General features: G+C 39.4%; 1 protein-coding gene and 1 pseudogene across 1 annotated transcript; one reads left to right on the top strand and one right to left on the bottom strand.

Moving 5' to 3' along the window:
- Positions 1 to 1618: 1618 nt before the first annotated feature.
- On the top strand, positions 1619 to 9458 carry LOC6035852. Its single transcript, XM_001845916.2, has 3 exons — positions 1619 to 1785; positions 8252 to 8311; positions 8751 to 9458. Exons 1-3 carry the CDS (start codon positions 1700 to 1702, stop codon positions 9436 to 9438), a joined length of 834 nt encoding a protein of 277 aa, XP_001845968.2. The 5' UTR covers positions 1619 to 1699; the 3' UTR covers positions 9439 to 9458.
- Positions 9443 to 21790, bottom strand: LOC6035851 (annotated as a pseudogene).
- Positions 21791 to 21807: the final 17 nt, after the last annotated feature.

Raw genomic sequence — 21807 nt, forward strand, 5'->3', positions numbered from 1 at the left:
CAAGGGGTCCTGGTGGGGAACGTTTGAGGTTAGGGATATCGTGACGGTTGGGTTTTGGGGTTTGGTAGGGGTCAATAGGGCACTCGAGGAAGGCTGCTGGCATACCTGGTGTCCTCTTAATCCACACGGGAACAATTCGGCTTCTCCTGAAGCTCTGGGGTGGCACAACTAGCACTTTTGTGGCACTTTAAAAGTTGACTTCACTTTCGGGCACAGCAGTGGAAAAAGCGTTCCAACTGCTCGCGATGGTGTCGTCCGGGAAATAGACCGAGTTCGTGGATCAGCTCGACGATGGCGGTCCTTGCTACCCTTCGTCTCCACCTCTTCCGTCATCCCTTCACCCCTGACCCCCATTCACCCTGTCACGACTCCTTCGCTACCCCACCCACTGTTGTCTGAGTCCTCTGGTGGTGGGTTGCGGCTGCTCGTTGGTAGCGCTGGCTGCACACTGGGACGTCGCTGGTATTGGCGCTGTGCTGGGTCCTCGTTGAAGAAAACCACCGGATACCCAACACCTCCCAAGCTAAGGTTTTTTATTTACGAACACTACTACAGACGATCTCGTAGAACTTCACGAGTGAAGTCCCTACGGTTACACCTTTGTTTTGAAACTTCACCTTTTTCTTAAGCAAGTGTGGTTCGAGGCCTTACTCAATTTATGGAATGATTAAAGGATTAACACAAATATTACTATTGTACTTTTGAAAAACATTTCTAAAATGCTTAGGACCAAAATATTGTAACAAAACACCGCGACAAAAGAAATAGCAACAGATAAACACGATTCAACATTAGGGAAGATTTCAGGAGAAAACAATACACAGTAAATAACAATTAGTTTTTGAATTCAAACTAAAAATAAAACACTTCTTGCTTTAATGAAAATTGATAGGCACACTATAAATGGTTAGGCGCTTATACTTACATCAAACCCTACGTAATGTACCACCCCCGGCCGAGTTAAAATGCGTAACCGGAAAAGAAGGTGTGCATGCCTGGCACGAAAACTCAAAGCGTGTTCTAGCGTGTTGCTCGTACTGACTCAGAGCAAGGGTGAGATGTAGGTGTAAGGGCAGTGCGTGTTCGCCGGGAACCTAGTGCATAAGATCGGTCAAGGCCCATTCTTACACTGAAAATTGCGAATTGCGAATTGCGAAATAGGAATGATGAATTGCTAACTGGGATGTTTAGGGACATATTGGGCGAACAGAGACTTCCGAGACATTTATGCGTAGAACAGGAATCGGTCGAAGGATTTCACTGCATTTTTTCGAACATGGGACAATTATGCGTAGAACGGCAGTTTAGTCTTCTGTGAACATCACGCTGGATTTTTTTTCATCTGATTTAAAGCTCAATTTACAAGCTGTATGGTAGCTGATAGAATAACAAGTTACATTTTTTCAGTTCACGATGTTTTTACGACTGCCTACAAAATTTAACATGTGCCAAGTACAAGCAGCTCTCTAATTCACATCGGCTAAACAAGTTGCATACAACATTAATTATTGCATTCAAGAACAGTGCTGCCCAGATAAATTCGTTTCATGAAAGTGTTGTCACTAACACAAGTACCGCTTGTCCACGTGCGTGTAAACTGGTATAAACTTGTTTTGCTAACATTGATTAACATTTTTTGTTATTGTTAGAGCTGTTTAGAGCATTAAGTTCTCGCTCCGATTTGTAGTTAATAATAAAAATGAGTGCAACAAGTAAATCGATCAAGAACCCCAAAGCGTCAAAAACAATTCGGAACGTTCTGGTTCAGCCGTTCAAGACAAAATGGTAAGTCTCTTCAATGTCGGTAAAATTTTGTTTTTAAGGATAAATTTGGCCATTGATCATCCTTGGGGATTCATGTTTATTCTAGTAAAAGTAAGTATGTCCCTGTTCCTGAGGGGAACACCCGTGAAGAGTATCGAGGCCGGCAATTACAAAGCGGATTCAGTGACATTTTTTTTAATCAACTTAATGTTAACATGTTAAGGTTAATGTTAACATTCCATAGGTTGTCTTCCTAAAGAGTCTTGATGAGGTCCAGTTTGTGACGATACACTACCTTCACTTTACTAAGCAATCGAATCCAGAGGGGAAAAGATCACCAGTTGTGTTGGTCCGAGTCCGTTACCACTGGGTCCACATAATTGTAAGCCAAGCAAAACAATGTGAATGTTCGAATGACGAAGTGTAATCAAAAAATCTATCCTGCTGAAGTCGGTTGATGTTTACTTAGGTTTGCCGTAAAAAATACAACTAAGTTAGACTAAAAAAAAGATAACAGCGGAGTTTTTGCCCTCTTTGCTAAGTGGCTTCAGCCTGCTCCTAGACCCATCATGACGTTTTCATGTCATTAACTGCCCATGTTCGCATAAATGTCCAATATGCAAAAACAGCAAGCTGAGAAAATTAAATTTGAAGTTTGTCCCACACACAAGGTCAATTTTGGCTGATTTTAGCATGACGTACTTTATGGATGAAGCCTTAAATATGTATACATTCTAAGTGGTATGGCTAAATCACAGAGGTAAAAGTATCCTTCAAATCCAAGAATTGTAATCTCAAATGAAGGAGGATTATTGTAGTGCAAAATGATACTTGAAATTTACCTCTTTTTTTGAAAGGGCAACTAAAAGTTCTCGTCCGCGTTTGGGAAGCACAAATTAGCTTTGAACTTTCATTAACTTATGATATATATATATATATATACTGCCGCTCGAATCTAGTCCGTCCCATATGTAAAAAGTGAGTGCTGTGATAACGCCATGAGAAGCTCGAAAAATGTTTCACCTTTTTTTACATTTTCAATCAACAATTTTTAAATATTTTTTTCAACAATTATTTCAATACTGGTTTAAATAATATCCCTACTCCAATTTTGACTTGAAAAAGTTAAAATTTATAGGTTAATTTGGTAAATTTTCGTGCTGGGACTGACCTGACTTTATTTGTCCATCAATAAAGGCAAGTCTGTCAGGTTATCAAGGTAGGCTTAAACATTTACAACAGAAATTTACCTGTCAAATGTTGGTTTGTTTTGGTAGTTTTTGAAGCATTTTTTATTAAATTTATAAAAGTATGTTTGTTTCAGGATAATCTAAGTTTTAGTATTATTCCTGAGTATGAAACATTAACCAGCGACGAGACAGTCAATTTCTTTTGCTGCAGAGAGAGGAGATATTTGAATACACGTCTCAGCATATGGACCTTTGAATTGACCGCAATCTGCGTTGGAAATGGAACCTCATCCAGACCCAGGACCATGGGTTTTCATTCAATAAGGAACAGAACTGTCTTTTTAAAAATAATAGTTACAATGGTATGTAGTTTCTTTTTTGACCGTGGTTGTCCCTTGCATGAGGAAAAAAGGCAGAATACGTATTGAGTATAACGCTTCCAAATATATAAAAATTAATTATAAATAAACAACTTAAGTATTTTTAAAGCTCAACAGGCTCTATGAGACATAGTCTGTGGGTTATTTAAAAAAATACACATTTATTTGATCGATTTGTGAGCCTTTTCTAACCAAGAACTGACTTGCCTTTATTTTGCATATGGGACAGCACACAAGTCATTTTTATTTTGGAATTTCTAGAACAAATATGACTTTTTTATTAAATAGTATATATATATATATATATATATATATATATATATATATATATATATATATATATATATATATATATATATATATATATATATATATATATATATATATATATATATATATATATATATATATATATATATACTATATATAATTTGTAATTTGTAATTTGTTGTTTTATTGGGCACGTCAACTTGTTAGCATAACACTTTAAATCAAGTCAAGGAAGGAACAACAGGAGGTTATAAAAGATCCAAAGATAAAATCAAACAAATTGCAGAAGGCCTAATAACTAATTTTGAAATGATCGTTTCAGAGCACTTTTGAAAGACGATAGTGTTGGTATCATCTTCGCCTCGATCGGCAGGTTGTTCCATAGGGTAACGCCGGCAATCATGATGCTCTTTCCGCTTGATGCTGTGTGCCTTGGGACAATTAGCGACCGCGTGCGCTGGTGTTGTCCGTGAACCAGGTGTTCCTGAAGGTATTCGGGCAGGTTGCCGTCGTATCCGCGTTTGATGAAACAGCACGTCCGCAGGTTGTAGTTGTCGGGAAGGTCGTGTCCAAGAATTGAATGCCTTACAGCTGCTGTTGAGTCTCGGCGACGAAGATTGTACACGAACCGTACCGCAGACTTGAAGCACCGGTGTAGTTGTTGTTTAAGTGCGGCAGTGAGCCCACTGTAGTACACTATATCACCATAGGTGAAAATAGGTACTATTACTGCCTGAACCAGCTTCCGCTTTGTGGCACCAGTGAGGACTCCAGAGAATCGTCGGAAGGTCCGCAGAGTGTTGTAGGCCTTTTGGACGACACTGTTCACTTGGTGCGTCCACGACATGGCGCTGTCCATCTCCAGTCCCAGGTTCGTAACCTTCTCTGCGACAGGCACAACTTCACCCTTGAAGACGATATCCGATTGCGGCACAACTCTACCAGATCTACTGAAGACGATGGCCTGGGTTTTTCGGGTTTGGGTGCAGTCGATTCTCAGTAGCCCAGTGCGTGATTGCCTCGAGGTCCATGTTGATGGTTCCGATCAGTCTGTCTACTTCGTCGATTTCTCCAGAAACATAGATTTGAAGGTCGTCTGCGTAGAGCTGGTAGTTGCACTTCAGAGAGGCAGGTAGGCTGTTGATGTACAGACTGAAGAGAAGAGCACTCAGACAGGACCCTGTGGAGTACCATCTGTAACCTCCCGCACCGCAGACACCACGTTTCCATGCCGGACCGATTGCTTTCTCTCCCAGGAACGACGAAACCAGCTCACAAGCAGGTCTGGAGAACCGGAACTCTCGGTTGAGCTTCGCGGCTAACAGCTGATGATCCACGCAGTTAAAGGCCAGCGAAAAATCCACCAGCACCATGACGGTACAGCGTCCGGCATCCAGGTTGCCGTAGATGTCGTGGGTGACCTTTGCCAGAACAGTTGTTGTTCCGTAGCCCTTTCTGTAGCCGGATTGGTTGCGCGCTAGTAGGGGGTTGTTGGGGTTATCCAGGTGTTCGGTGATCTGGTTGAGCAGGATCTTTTCCAGCACTTTGGAAACAGCGGGCAGAACACTGATAGGGCGGTAATCTTTTGGCAGAACTGGGTTGGACGTTTTCGGGATGGGGGTGACAATCGCCGTTTTCCACAGCGCAGGAAAAGTCCGAGTTTCGATGATGGCGTCGAACAGATGGCAGAGTACTGGCAGAATGAACGGGCACAGCATCTTCAGGAACGAAATTGGGATACCATCTGTTCCGGTTGCGTTCGTGTCGATCTCGAAGATCTTCCTGCATATTTCCTCCACGCTGGTATGGCGAAAACTGAATCCGTTCGCACCGTGATCAACTGCTGTTCTGTGAGATGGTTCTGCTGGCGCGTTGCGGTGGCTGGGGGTTGCGGCGTTTCCCAGACGGCGGTGTCCGTCGGAAAAGAAGATGTTCAACTCGTCTGCATTTATATCTGCTGATGAGCTCTGTTTCGTCGTGTTGTGGATACCCTCTCTCTTCAGATTGGACCAAAGTTTCTTTGCCGGAAGATCGTGAGCGAAGTGGAGTTCTGCATAACGTTTCTTTGCTGCGAAGATAAGGAGCTCGCACGGTCGCGTTTGCGTTCGTAGTCGAGCCACTGGTTGTCTCCTCTTCTTCTGTTCGGGTTTCGTGCGTAGAGATTGAGGGCCAGGTTTCTCAACCCGACGGCTGCCTTGATCTGCTGGGTAATCCACGGAGTTCGCTCATCTCGGATTGTGATGGTTCGTTCAGGGGCGTGTACTTCGAGCAGGGTGTTCAGCTCCAAATTCAACACCGTAGCCTTCTCGTTTATGTCCACCGACTCAAAAAGTCGACGGAGATCCTTTGCCTGGAAGTCCGCTTGCAGCTGCAACTGGTCGATGTTTCGAAAATTTCGTGCACGAATCGTCCGCTGACACGTGCGAGGTACACGAATGTCGGCAACCAGGTAAACGACTTCGTGATCGGAGACGCTGCTAACCGATGCCGCTTTCGCCTTCTTGATGTGCTGGGGGCCATCCGTAATCAGGAGGTCAATCGTGGTAGACGATGTATCGGTGATACGAGTAGGGCCGGTGTGGAGAATCGTGAGATTGAAGGCAGCGTGAATACGGTGGAGTGCGGTTAGATTCGCCGACGGTGAGCCTGCCGCCACATTGATGTTGAAGTCTCCAACTATGTATGTCCTGTCAAAGCCAAAATCCAGCATGTCGAGTAAAACCTTCTCGTAGTGCTGGCTGAAGGTTGTATTTGTGCCCAACGGGTTGTACAACACCGCTACTCCAATGCTCAGTTCGTTGACCTTGATCTGGACCACCATGTACTCCACCCTCGAGGCAATTGGAGATGTGGCGTCGTGGGTAGATTTGATGACTGTTGTTGCTTTAAGGCCACGCCGAACATAGAGTCCCACGCCTCCACAGGCCTTCGACCCACGCCCGCGACCCGCGGGAAGAGAGTGCCGGATAAAGTTGTAGGCAGGAACTCGGACAGGTCCCACCGGAGAGGAAGTCTTCATTTTCGTTTCAGTAACCGCAAATGCGTGGTACTGAGTTTTGTCTAGCTCGATCTTGACACCATCGATATGGTGTTCCAGGCCTCGGACATTTAAATGTCCGATGCGAAAGTGTGTGGAGTTGATTGGCATGCTTACATGAGGAAACGTCAGCGACAGTGTGCAGCTAGCAGTGCGAGGAGGTGGAGACGTTCGCCGTGCAGTCGAAGAAGACGGACGACGAATCTCCAACGTTGGACACACTTGTGAGCTCACAGAGTTGATCAGCAGTCTCGATGGGGATGTACCGCTGCTGTCCCGGAAGTAGCACCGAGATCCGGTCGTTCCGGACGAAGATCGATTTCACTGCCTTGTTCTGCTTCAGTCGTAGAGCGAAGTTACGCAGCCTGAAGGTATTTACCGATAACATCTCGTTCAAGGTAAACCGGTAATCGAGTTCAGGGCCACTTCTAAGGTTGCACAGCTTAGCTTCGTGGTGCATGTTGAAATACCTCCGGAGAACTGCCTGTCTTGCCTCAACATTGTCGAAGACGACCACAATCGTCGGCGAAATGGTTCGATCCGTCCACTTGGAGGGCTTCACCGGTAACCGGAAGCAGCTGGTGACGTGTTTCGACTCATTCTGACTGTCAAGAAGAGTAAGGACGTTCTCAACGAGCGCACGGACGTTCTCGCCATTTTTGGCCGGTATTTTGTTAATGGCGAGCCTGAACGAGTTCACAGACTGAGAGCAAGTGCTGGCAAGTTTTGCTCCTTTTTCGATGATATCGAGTTTCTCGCCAATGCTGTTGACGAGACGATCTTGGGCAGCACGTTGAGACTCGGTTCGGTCCTCGAGGCGAAGCTGGTTTCGGAACCTGTCTAGTTGTTTCTTGTTGGAGACTTTGGCAGCTTCGAGCTCTTCTTGCAGCTTGGCGATCTGTGATGACAACTCCTGGATGGTTTTTCTTAGCGCGTCCAAATCACCAGAAACGGGTGGAGAACCAGTCACTTTCGGAAAGAGGCATCCGCGGACGCAGCACTTTTCACATAGGAAATGTAAGTCATCGATCTTTTCCATTTGTTCCTTGTTGATCCGGACGCAGACGGGGTGGAACCAGGAATCACACGCATCGCATGCAATCCAGTCCGTCTTCTTCGCCTTCTTTGCCTTCTTCGCTCTACCCTTCGACGGGGAGGAGTTGCGGTGGCAGATGTTGCATTTGATGTCGTCATCACCCACATCCATGCTTCACTGTGATACAGCACACTACGACACTGACACGACGCTGACGTTTCGAGAATACACACACACTAGCACATAGAATCTGCTTGCCAAACGCGGTGAAAAATCCGTGAAAAGTCCGATTTTCCGCGATATAGACGGTGGCAAACACTTAATCCGACGAGAACCGGTTCCAAGGCGTTTAGGGGAACTGTTTTTGGTACGAAAAAACGTCGCCGGATGTTAGAAAACACTTAATCTTTTGCAGCGATTTTTCTTGCTGCTGTCACTTTGCGTGCTTATTATTATTTATGAATAATACAAGACGAATGTATTAGGATGCAAGACGAATGATAAATAGGAATGAATATAAATGTAACTTTTAATATTGATAGTTCGATTGATTGTAAAAACCTTCTATTTTCAGGCCTCTTGTCAATGAAAACGATGCTAAACGTGTTACCAAATTCCTGGAAGAAGTACCTCGGTAAGATAACAAATGGTTGTTTTAGGAAACATTAAATTCTTGATTCAGAGTGCATCAGCAAAACAATCGGTTGTACATGTTGTTTGTAGAAGAACTTTACATATCGTCATGTAGGGTGAATCGGGACACATTGAGCGAATAGGAAACCAGGTTCTTGCATTATATTTTGATATTTTTGATTGATTCTGGTTAGAACAGATATGTATCAACGGAATTAGTGCATTGATTTTCAAATTGGTTTTTGATTTTTTTTCTCTATTAAAACTTTTGTCCTAATTTGCCCCAGTTGACGGTTCTTCATTTCAATTTAATAATTATATGTAATATTTCTGAGCTCTTTATCTAGAACCATCATTGGCAGTCATTGTTCCAAGAGCGAATGACACCATCTACGACAATAAACTTATTCAAATCATCAACACGTTACATTGTCTTACAGAGACCACGTCGTGGTCGGTACAAACGCCGCCCTCGAGCTACTCCACACGGCGAAAGCGTGCGCCCTCTTCCTCACGTCCGACTTTCATCCCCATATCTTGGGCAAGCAAATCATCCGAATGGCCCGGCGCAACCTTTCAACGGTAAAAATTCTTGCCATTCCCGGTTTAAAATGGGACGACAACCTGCAGAAAATGATCGCCATCAGAAGCGGCGGCCAGAGGGTGGACTCACTTTTGCAGGCCATGGAGGAAATTATCAAGGCGAATGACTTTGAGGATGACTTGTGCGCATCGACGGTTTCGATCAAGAAGGATGAGTTGAGGAAGCGGAAAGTTGCTACTAAAATGGGCCCTGAAGAGATTTCTGGGTTGTACCTCACCCGTTCGGAATCGAACCAACGTGCGTTTATTCCCAGAATTTCAAGCTACGCGACTAAATCGAAGGTTGGCGACGCCAAGACTGATTGGGGCGAATTTATTTCTTTCAACAAATCAACTCCAGAATCTATGGAGTTTGAGAGTGAAGAGGAAGACCTAGAACAGAAAGTGAACATTGCGGGCAAGCTGAACGCGAAGAGTAACGAAAGTCTGAGAAAGCAAAGTGGTCCTTACATTGGACTGACTGTGAACCGAATTCAAGGTAATCCAAACAGGAGGAAGAATCCCAAAATGAAGAAAATAAAATAAATTACTTTTGCAGAATCAAATTGTTTGTTTATTATAAAGCCCAAACTCTCACGTAGTCAATCTGGAAGGCAGCGTCTTTGCCATCATTTATGTCGAGGTTCCACGTGGGCAGCCAATCTTCTCGTTTCTCCCAGAAACTAGTCATGGCAGGTCCAACTGGTGACTGGTTCGACCATGGTTTGGGTTTAGTATTCACTACCTTCTCATCTGGGAAGTAACCATTAGTTCCACCAATGGCCAGATTCAAAATAATGAAGAATTCCTGATCAAACGGCGCCATCTTGGTACCACTGACCCAAGGATTTCTCGTTCCGGGAGCTCGCTCTTCAAAGTTGCCTCTTTGCCAAAAGTTTCCATCCACTTGCAGGATGTGCTCACCGTCCACGCTGAACTTCATAAACTCCGGAGTCCACTCCAGCTGGTAGCGGTGAAAGTCTTTGTTGAATCCCTGTCCGGAAGCCGAATTTTTCGGAGCAGTTCACGGAAAAAAAAGTGTGCGAGAAATCGTGAATTTCGTTTCATGAATTCGTGAATAAATTTGTGCATGATTTCGTGATACCTTTCATGATTTCATGAATTTTATTCATGAAATCGTGCATAAAAATGCACGAATTTATGAATTTTATTCATGGCTAAAATATTTTTACGAATATTCATGAATTTTCCTTCATGAAATCATGCATATCACTATTCATGATTTCATGACTGATTTTCATGAAGTCATGATTAAACTGCATGAATTCATGAAAAATATTCATGATTTTACGATTATTTATGCATGCGTAAATTTTACGTCGTAAAATTTTATTCGCGAATTTATGAATCATGTTTTTCATAATTTCATGAAAGTTTACATGTTTTCATGAATAAAATGCATGAATTCGTGCATAACATTCATGGGTTTATGAATTTTTATCCATGTTTATGACGAGTGATCTTGATCAATCAAGAACAGTTTCGTTCGAACTGTCAAGTTTGTTTTTCGCTTGCCAGTTCTGCCGCGTGTTTATTTGCCACGAAGTCAATCGCGTTGTGACTTGTCGCGTCCTGTTGTGTTTGCCGGTGAAAGTGGCCGTGATTTGTGGACCCGGGATTTGGAGGTGCTGTCCACCGGAACCAGGAAAAGATCTGCGGCCGTTCCGTTGGAAATGGCATCGGAGCCAAGGGCTAGCAGGAAGAGGACCGAGCGGCAGGAAGAGGACCGAGCGCGGGAGGAGGACCGGGCGGCAGGAGGAGGACCAAGCGGCAAGAGGAGGACCGAGCGGCAGGAGGAGTAATAGGTAAGAGGTAAGGTAAGATATCTGCAAAAGACGGAACAGTTCTCGGTTTGTTCGCGTGTTTGTTTTGAAGTCGAATCAAGGGGGACCTGGTCCATCAGACAGTTCCCGAGTTTTATCTCCGCGTGTGGCAGTTTCTTGGTCGCGGACTCGTAGGGATTTCGGTTTTCTGTCAAATGCCGGAGCATTCTACGCGTGTGACAGACAGTGAGGTTTGTTTTGGTTTTGGAAACGAAAAAATCCCGTTTTTTATCGGTTCCCTTGGATGCGCTGAGTGACATTTCGGTGCTTTGTTTTGAGCTCGAAAAGGGGACATAGTTAAAGTATGTTAATAATTTTAATATTGTAAGTATAAGCATTTTTTAAGTATTTAACCTATTTAAAGTTTTCGAAATTTATAACGTATTAAAATAATTTTAAGCTATTAAATTTTCTTAGGTACTTTCGTAAAGCATAATAAGTTTTGTGAATTATCATTATTTTTAGGTATGTTAAATATGCTAATGAATTAAGGTATTTTTATTTTTCCAGGTATGTAAATATTGTGACTTTTAAATGTTTTTAAGTATTTCAAGTATTTCAAATATTCAAAGTGTTGAGTATTTAAATAATTTTAAGCATTTATTTTTTTCTAGGTATTTTAATATTGTAAGTATTAAACATATGTTAAGTATTTGAAATATTTATTTTTTAAGTATGCTAAATATGCTAAAGATTTACGTATATTCATTTGTTCAGGTATTTTAATATTATATGTTTTTAAAGTTTTTAATTATATCAAGTATTTGAAACAATTGAAGTGTTTAAAGTTTGTTAAGTATTTAAATAATTTTAGGCATTTAATTTTTTCTAGGTAGTTTATTATTTCAAGTACTTAACATATTTTAATTATTTGAAATATTTATTTTTAAGGTGTGATTTTAAGTATTTGCATTTTCAGATATTTTAAAATTCAATGTTTTTTAAGTTTATTAAGTATTTTAAGTATTTTAAGTATTTTAAGTATTTTAAGTATTTTAAGTTTTTTAAGTATTTTATGTTTTTTTAAGTATTTTAAGTATTTTAAGTATTTTAAGTATTTTAAGTATTTTAAGTATCTTAAGTATTTTAAGTATTTTAAGTATTTTAAGTATTTTAAGTTTTTTAAGTATTTTAAGTATTTTAAGTATTTTAAGTATTTTAAGTATTTTAAGTATTTTAAGTATTTTAAGTATTTTAAGTATTTTGAGCATGAGCATGAGAGAGAGAGCATGAGAGATCACCCATGGTTGCCCCTCCGTTGCTGAACAGAACCGTAATATCCTTTCAGCACTAATGATCATAGGCTTCGACGATCTAGTGGTGTTTCCCTTATCAACAGCATGTATGAATGCGCTGAAAAGATAAAACACCATGATTGCTAAAGCAAGATCAGTTGCGAATAGGTAACAGTCATTGGCCACCAACGGCGCCCGCCATGTCAGTTTGTAGATCTCGATTTTAAGGGACGGGAATGTTAGTTAGCGCAGGTTGCTACTAGGGCAGCTGATTTACTCTGTGCTTACACCCCACAAGCGCCAGGATCCTGAAAATTGGTTAGTAGGATAGGGTGTTTGGTCAGGATTCATCATAGAAGATGATGATGCGACCCAAAATCATAGTGTTTGTTGAAAGGTATTATGTTTTATTCTCAAGGCAAGCAATCGGATGCTGCGGATGAGACATTTCCCGTTTAACTGTTGTTAAATTTTTAATGAAATGGTTTAATCTTAGACAGCCGGCTGTGGAAAGATAAAACCAAATAATATTTGTTTATAGTATGAGGTGTTAAACGCAATGCTGCAATGATAGCGTAGTCTGATTTTTAATTATATAATCATTTAGTTCATGAATTTGTTACGGAATAGACGCGACGAACTCAATCATCAAGTGCCTTCCTATCTTCTTTCTATTAGCTAGATAAGGTATTGATTTTCGTTGCCTCTCGAGCTACGATGCTATGGAGAGGGCTTAACACACAAACAACCGACGTCGAGCCCTCCGAGCTACGGAGCTATGGGAAGGTCTTTTCAACACAAAAAAGACTAGCGCACCACACGACGTTCTTGATGAATCAAAATAATTTTGTTACGCGATAAACCTAACGAACTCGGATCGTTTTTATCGAAAACTATATCACAATTCACGACAAAAATGCGAAACAAAAGGCACACACAAAAAAAATCACTTTTCACTCCGAATATTTTTTACGGCCACGCGCTCCCTTTGCCAATTATGCACTCACTCCAAAAAATACGTTGCATAGTAACCGCGAAGTCCCGCTACTCACAATCGAATCCGAAAGATAGCTATCTAGAATTTTAAATATAGTATTAATTCGACCGCGATCCTCCAGAAATTCTTCGTCGGCGTGCCTTCCGATCAACGGTGATGTAAGAAGGGCTTTATTCATTAAAATGATTTTATATCATAAGCCTTAAAAACATATTCGTCGGCGTGCCTTCCGATCATCGATGATATAGAAAGGACTTAATCCAGCAATACGACTTGCTTGTCTCGAAAAAAGAATTCTGATCGTTTCTATCGAAAACTATGTAAAGAGAACAAAAATAAACCCATTGGCCAACGAACGCGCGAACTAAAAATATAGAAAAAAGAAGAAGAAGAAGACCAATCACCCCATGCACACAAACAGCGTCACAAAAGAGATGAAAACAACACGAATCAGAAGAAATCCAATCACCCCATGTACACAAATAGCGACACAAAAGAGATGGAAAATAACACGAAAAAACAGGACTGCGCGTCCACACTGGCACCGCACTACTGATGCCATTATTTAATTATAATGACCAATCACCCCATGCACTCGAACAGCGACATAAAAGAGAAGGAGAAAAAACACGAAAAAACAGGACTGCGCGTCCACACAGGCACCGCACTACTGATGCCATTATTTTATTATAATGACCAATCACCCCATGCACTCGAACAGCGACACAAAAGAGACGGAAAATAACACGAAAAACAGGACTGAGCGTCCACACAGGCACCGCACTACTGATGCCATTATTTAATTATAATGACCAATCACCCCATGCACTCGAACAGCGACATAAAAGAGACGGAAAATAACACGAAAAACAGGACTGAGCGTCCACACAGGCACCGCACTACTGATGCCATTATTTTATTATAATGACCAATCACCCCATGCACTCGAACAGCGACACAAAAGAGACGGAAAATAACACGAAAAACAGGACTGAGCGTCCACACAGGCACCGCACTACTGATGCCATTATTTAATTATAATGACCAATCACCCCATGCACTCGAACAGCGACATAAAAGAGACGGAAAATAACACGAAAAACAGGACTGAGCGTCCACACAGGCACCGCACTACTGATCAATTATAATGACCAATGACCAATCACCCCATGCACTCGAACAGCGACACAAAAGAGACGGAAAATAACACGAAAAACAGGACTGAGCGTCCACACAGGCACCGCACTACTGATGCCATTATTTAATTATAATGACCAATCCCATGCACTCGAACAGCGACATAAAAGAGACGGAAAATAACACGAAAAAACAGGACTGAGCGTCCACACAGGCACCGCACTACTGATGCCATTATTTTATTATAATGACCAATCACCCCATGCACTCGAACAGCGACATAAAAGAGACGGAAAATAACACGAAAAACAGGACTGAGCGTCCACACAGGCACCGCACTACTGATCAATTATAATGACCAATGACCAATCACCCCATGCACTCGAACAGCGACACAAAAGAGACGGAAAATAACACGAAAAACAGGACTGAGCGTCCACACAGGCACCGCACTACTGATGCCATTATTTAATTATAATGACCAATCCCATGCACTCGAACAGCGACATAAAAGAGACGGAAAATAACACGAAAAACAGGACTGAGCGTCCACACAGGCACCGCACTACTGATGCCATTATTTTATTATAATGACCAATCACCCCATGCACTCGAACAGCGACATAAAAGAGACGGAAAATAACACGAAAAACAGGACTGAGCGTCCACACAGGCACCGCACTACTGATCAATTATAATGACCAATGACCAATCACCCCATGCACTCGAACAGCGACACAAAAGAGACGGAAAATAACACGAAAAACAGGACTGAGCGTCCACACAGGCACCGCACTACTGATGCCATTATTTAATTATAATGACCAATCCCATGCACTCGAACAGCGACATAAAAGAGACGGAAAATAACACGAAAAACAGGACTGAGCGTCCACACAGGCACCGCACTACTGATGCCATTATTTAATTATAATGACCAATCACCCCATGCACTCGAACAGCGACACAAAAGAGACGGAAAATAACACGAAAAAACAGGACTGAGCGTCCACACAGGCACCGCACTACTGATCTATTTTAAGTATTTTAAGTATTTTTAAGTATTTTAAGTTTTTTAAGCATTTTATTTTTTTTAAGTATTTTAAGTATTTTAAGTATTTTAAGTATTTTAAGTTTTTTAAGCATTTTATTTTTTTTAAGTATTTTAAGTATTTTAAGTATTTTAAGTATTTTAAGTATTTTAAGTATTTTAAGTATTTTAAGTATTTTAAGTTTTTTAAGTATTTAAAGTATTTAAAGTATTTTAAGTATTTTAAGTATTTTAAGTATTTTAAGTTTTTTAAGCATTTTATGTTTTTTTAAGTATTTTAAGTATTTTAAGTATTTTAAGTATTTTAAGTATTTTAAGTATTTTAAGTATTTTAAGTATTTTAAGTATTTTAAGTATTTTAAGTATTTTAAGTATTTTAAGTATTTTAAGTATTTTAAGTATTTTAAGTATTTTAAGTACTTTAAGTATTTTAAGTATTTTAAGTATTTTAAGTATTTTAAGTATTTTAAGTATTTTAAGTATTTTAAGTATTTTAAGTATTTTAAGTATTTTAAGTATTTTAAGTATTTTAAGTATTTTAAGTATTTTAAGTATTTTAAGTATTTTAAGTATTTTAAGTATTTTAAGTATTTTAAGTATTTTAAGTATTTTAAGTATTTTAAGTTTTTTAAGCTTTTTATGTTTTTTTAATATTTTAAGTATTTTAAGTATTTTAAGTATTTTAAGTATTTTAATGAGCATGAGCATGAGCATGAGAGACCACCCATGGTTGTCCTTCTCCGTTGCTGAACAGAACCGTAATATCCTTTCAGCACTACTGATCATAGGCTTCGACTATCAAGTGGTATTTCCCTTATCAACAGCATGTATGAATGCGCTGAAAAGATAAAACACCATGATTTCCAGACCAAGATCAGTTGCGAATAGGTAACAGTCATTGGCCACCAACGGCGCCCGCCATGTCAGTTTGTAGATCTCGATTTTAAGGGACGGGAATGTTAGTTAGCGCAAGTTGCTACTAGGGCAGCTGATTTACTCTGTGCTTACACCCCACATGCGCCAGGAACCTGAAAATTGATTAGTAGGATAGGGTGTTTGGTCAGGATTCATCATAGAAGATGATGATGCGACCCAAAATCATAGTGTTTGTTGAAAGGTATTATATTTTATTCTCAAGGCAAACAATCGGTTGCTGCGGATGAGACATTTCCCGTTTAACAGTTGTTAAATTTTTAATGAAATGGTTTAATCTTAGACAGCCGGCTGTGGAAAGATAAAACCAAATAATATTTATTTATGGTATGAGGTGTTAAACGCAATGCTGCAATGATAGCGTAGTCTGATTTTTAATTATATAATCATTTAGTTCATGAATTTGTTACGGAATAGACGCGACGAACTCAATCATCAAGTGCCTTCCGATCTTCTTTCTGTTAGCTAGATAAGGTATTGATTTTCGTTGCCTCTCGAGCTACGATGCTATGGAGAGGGCTTAACACACAAACAACCGACGTCGAGCCCTCCGAGCTACGGAGCTATGGGAAGGTCTTTTCAACACAAAAAAAGACTAGCGCACCACACGACGTTCTTGATGAATCAAAATAATTTTGTTACGCGATAAACCTAACGAACTCGGATCGTTTTTATCGAAAACTATATCACAATTCACGACAAAAATGCGAAACAAAAGGCACACACAAAAAAAAATCACTTTTCACTCCGAATATTTTTTTACGACCACGCGCTCCCTTTGCTAATTATGCACTCTATTTTAAGTATTTTAAGTATTTTAAGTATTTTAAGTATTTAAAGTATTTTATTTTTTTAAAGTATTTTAAGTATTTTAAGTATTTTAATTTTTTCAAGTATTTTAAATATTTTAAGTATTTAAAGTATTTTGAGTGTTTTGAATATTTTATGTTTTTTAAATATTTTAAGTATTTTAAGTATTTTAAGTATTTTAAGTATTTTAAGTATTTTTTTTTATTTTTTTAAAGTATTTTAAGTATTTTAAGTATTTTAATTTTTTCAAGTATTTTAAGTATTTTAAGTGTTTTGAATATTTTATATTTTTTTAATATTTTAAGTATTTTAAGTATTTTAAGTATTTTAAGTATTTTAAGTATTTTAAGTATTTTAAGTATTTTAAGTATTTTAAGTATTTTAAGTATTTTAAGTATTTTAAGTATTTTAAGTATTTTAAGTATTTTAAGTATTTTAAGTATTTTAAGTATTTTAAGTATTTTAAGTATTTTAAGTATTTTAAGTATTTTAAGTATTTAAAGTATTTAAAGTATTTAAAGTATTTAAAGTATTTAAAGTATTTTAAGTATTGTAAGTATTTTAAGTATTTTAAGTATTTTAAGTATTTTAAGTATTTTAAGTATTGGAAGTATTTTAAGTATTTGAAGTATTTGAAGTATTTTAAGTTTTTTAAGTATTTCAAGTATTTTAAGTATTTTAAGTTTTTTAAGTATTTTAAGTATTTTAAGTATTTCAAGTATTTTAAGTATTTTAAGTATTTAAAATATTTTAAGTATTTTATGTTTTTTAAGTATTTTAAGTATTCAAAGTATTTTAAGTATTTTAAGTATTTAAAGTATTTTAAGTATTTTAAGTATTTTAAGTATTTTAAGTTTTTTAAGTATTTTAATTATTTTAAGTATTTTAAGTATTTCAAGTATTTTAAGTATTTTAAGTATTTTAAATATTTTAAGTATTTTATGTTTTTTAAGTATTTTAAATATTTTAAGTATTTTATGTTTTTTAAGTATTTTAAGTATTTTTAGTATTTAAAGTTTTGTTTAAGTATTTTAAGTATTTTAAGTATTTTAAATTTTTTAAGTATTTTAAGTATTTTAAGTATTTTAAGTATTTTAAGTATTTTAAGTATTTTAAGTATTTTAAGTATTTTAAGTATTTTAAGTATTTTAAGTATTTTAATTATTTTAAGTAAAGAGTTGAACTAGTTTTCGGCTTTAAAACTCTGTAATGATGTATACAAAAAAGTATTTTAAGTATTTTGAGCATTTTATTTATTTTATGTATTTTGCGTATTTCAAATATTTTGAGTTTTTGAAGTATTTAATTTATTTTGCGTATTTTAAATAGTTTTTAAAGAGTTTTTGAAGTATTTCAAGATTTTTAATTTGTCAAGTATTTTGAGTATTTTATTTCGGTGTTTTTTTATTTTTCAAATTTTCAATTCAACTCTCTATGACTCTATTTTCGTCAAATTAAAGTGTTTGATCATCTGCAATGACAAAAATAAATCCCATAATTGTAATTGATCACTTTATTGTAATTTGAGTTATTAATGAGACAAAAAATTAATGGCTAAATTATACGAATTTTCGATTATTCTATTATCAGTACATCAGACAATCGAGTCTGGACTGCACATGTAATCCCTTAGGTCTTTTTGTATTTAATTAAAGTTTTTGTTGTATTTTTGTAAAGTAACGATCGGTACCCAATTAACTAAAGTTACGATTGTATTTTTCATTCATTAAAAGCATTTTTGAACATCACATAACTGGGACCTTTGTAAATTTAGAATGTCCCCAGTGACCACCGGTAACCGGTGACCGGTTCCAAAGTGACCAAGTGTGGCCAGAGTACATTGGCATCACATACAATGGCCACAGTTTTAAATTTCATGAATTTTGATATGTCACAAGACAGGGTTCCTTGCACATTCCAAAATGTCCCCAGTGACCACCGGTAACCGGTGACCGGATCCAAAGTGGCCAAGTGGGGCCAGAGTACATTGGCATCACATACAATGGCCACAGTTTTAAATTTCATGAATTTTGATATGTCACAAGACAGGGTTCCTTGCACATTCCAAAATGTCCCCAGTGACCACCGGTAACCGGTGACCGGTTCCAAAGTGGCCAAGTGGGGCCAGAGTACATTGGCATCACATACAATGGCCACAGTTTTAAATTTCATGAATTTTGATATGTCACAAGACAGGGTTCCTTGCACATTCCAATATGTCCCCAGTGACCATCGGTAACCGGTGACCGGTTCCAAAGTGGCCAAGTGGGGCCAGAGTACATTGGCATCACATACAATGGCCACAGTTTTAAATTTCATGAATTTTGACATGTCACAAGACAGGGTTCCTTGCACATTCCAAAATGTCCCCAGTGACCACCGGTAACCGGTGACCGGTTACAAAGTGGCCAAGTGGGGCCAGAGTACATTGGCATCACATACAATGGCCACAGTTTTAAATTTCATGAATTTTGATATGTCACAAGACAGGGTTCCTTGCACATTCCAAAATGTCCCCAGTGACCACCGGTAACCGGTGACCGGTTCCAAAGTGGCCAAGTGAGGCCAGATTACGTTGGCATCACATACAATGGCCAAAGATTTGAATTTCATGAATTTGGATATGTCACATGACAGGATTCCTTGCACATTCCAAAATGTCCCCAGTGACCACCGGTAACCGGTGACCGGTTCCAAAGTGGCCAAGTGAGGCCAGATTACGTTGGCATCACATACAATGGCCAAAGATTTGAATTTCATGAATTTGGATATGTCACATGACAGGGTTCCTTGCACATTCCAAAATGTCCCCAGTGACCACCGGTAACCGGTGACCGGTTCCAAAGTGGCCAAGTGGGGCCAGAGTACATTGGCATCACATACAATGGCCACAGTTTTAAATTTCATGAATTTTGACATGTCACAAGACAGGGTTCCTTGCACATTCCAAAATGTCCCCAGTGACCACCGGTAACCGGTGACCGGTTACAAAGTGGCCAAGTGGGGCCAGAGTACATTGGCATCACATACAATGGCCACAGTTTTAAATTTCATGAATTTTGACATGTCAAAAGACAGAGTTCCTTGCACATTCCAAAATGTCCCCAGTGACCACCGGTAACCGGTGACCGGTTCCATTGTGGCCAGGTGGGGCCAAAGTACATTGGTATTACATAAAATGTCCTCCGTTTTTTCACAAAACAGGGTTCCTTGTCAATTCCGACATTTGCACCCAGTTGAACGATATGGTAAATGTACAGAAAAAGTAATCCGGAAATTGTGAAAATCGTACCATGAAATCGTGAATATTACGAGTTTTACTTTACGAATTTTTGAACTATGCATATTGGGCACGAATAAACCAGGAGCCGTGAATAAATATGCATGATTAGACATGCCCGAATATACTCGTAAACGTGAATTAAATTCATGATTTCATAAAAAAAAATCACGAATTCATGAAATTTATGCATGATTTCATGAAGTTTATACATGATATCTCGAATTTTTTTACGCCTTCAAAAATAAATCATAAAAAATATTCCAGAACTCATGAATTTTGTGCACGAATTCATGCATAAAAATTCACGATTTCATGAATTTTATGCATGAAATCATGAATTTTTATTCACGATGTATATTTTTTCGACCGTAATCATGAATTTTTATTCATAAAATCGTGAATATTTTTTACGACTGCATGCATCTATTTCATGAAATCATGAACATTATTCACGTTTACGAGTAAAATCGGCCATGGAAAGTCATGCATATTTATTCACGATTCCTGGATAATTCGTGCCCAATATGCATAGTTCAAAAATTCGTAAAGCAAAAATCGCGTTATTCACGATTTCATGGTACGATTTCCATGATTTCCGGAACACTTTTTTTTCCGTGTTGAGGTGTCGTACGCGTTTGTCCAAGCGTTAGGTCCAAAGTGCAGAGTCGACAGAACCTGTTCAACCCCCAGATGAGTCCCCTCTTCGTCACGATAGTCCACATTGCAGCGGGCCTCCATCAGATCGATCTCGCCCGAAGCCGGCCACGTGCCGTACTGGTTAGTTCGGGGCATAAGCCACAGCGCTGGCCACATCCAATCCCCCGTTGGCAGCTTTGCTCGGATTTCCAGCTTTCCGTACTTGAAGTTGAACGAGTGCGCCGTCCGAATGCGGGCACTCTTCACAGAGTTGAGAATGCTTTCGGGGGTTCCGGTTCGGACGCACCCGTCCCACGCGGGATTCGTGCAACTGTAAAACATCATTAGTAGATTCCAATGCCAGCTCATCAGCGTTTAAAACTTACAAATTCCCCGGATCACCACCGTTGATGTCCAGCTTTCCAGTTTTAAGGTACTCCTCACCGCCAGGTTCAAGCCCAATGAACGTCGGCTTAAGATACAGCACACCATCCTCGACGAACGAGTTATCTCGATGGTTGAGACTCCCAGTTCTGAAAACCAATCACGTGTCACAAATGAATTTTTCACCCATGAAAGATAACTCAACTCACCCCACCACCCCCAAGAGTGTGCTCGTGCTGCCACCTGTCCAGATCCAGGGTGTCAAAGTTGTCCTCGAAGAGCAGCTCTCCGGGACAGAACGCTTTCCGGTCTACGAACGACCCGCTGGCCGTCGTGACCGAAGCCTGCCCACACTTCAACCCGTCATCCGGAGTGTCCCGCTGAGGAGCGGCGGCGGAACTCGCGTACGCGTCGATGCACACGGCAATCGGAGCTACCGACAGGGCCACTATGATGGCCAAGTAGATTAGACTTTTGCGGTCTAGGAACCCCATGGTCAATACCGTACCGGGTGGGAGTCGAGGACCAATTGAATGCACATGTTTGGGATGCGTGGCAGAAGAGTTCGAATGACTTTATTTTGCAAAGATTAGTATGTAATCTAG

The sequence above is a fragment of the Culex quinquefasciatus genome, chromosome 3 (assembly GCF_015732765.1).
Source record: "Culex quinquefasciatus strain JHB chromosome 3, VPISU_Cqui_1.0_pri_paternal, whole genome shotgun sequence".
Taxonomy (NCBI): Eukaryota; Metazoa; Arthropoda; class Insecta; order Diptera; family Culicidae; genus Culex; species Culex quinquefasciatus.

Excerpts from the sequence above, each read along its gene's own strand:
- LOC6035852 (XM_001845916.2), top strand. The coding sequence starts at position 1,700 with ATGAGTGCAACAAGTAAATCGATCAAGAACCCCAAAGCGTCAAAAACA. Across the intron at positions 1,786-8,251 it reads CAGCCGTTCAAGACAAAATG|GCCTCTTGTCAATGAAAACG; the intron begins GTAAGTCTCTTC and ends TTCTATTTTCAG. Across the intron at positions 8,312-8,750 it reads TTCCTGGAAGAAGTACCTCG|AGACCACGTCGTGGTCGGTA; the intron begins GTAAGATAACAA and ends ATTGTCTTACAG.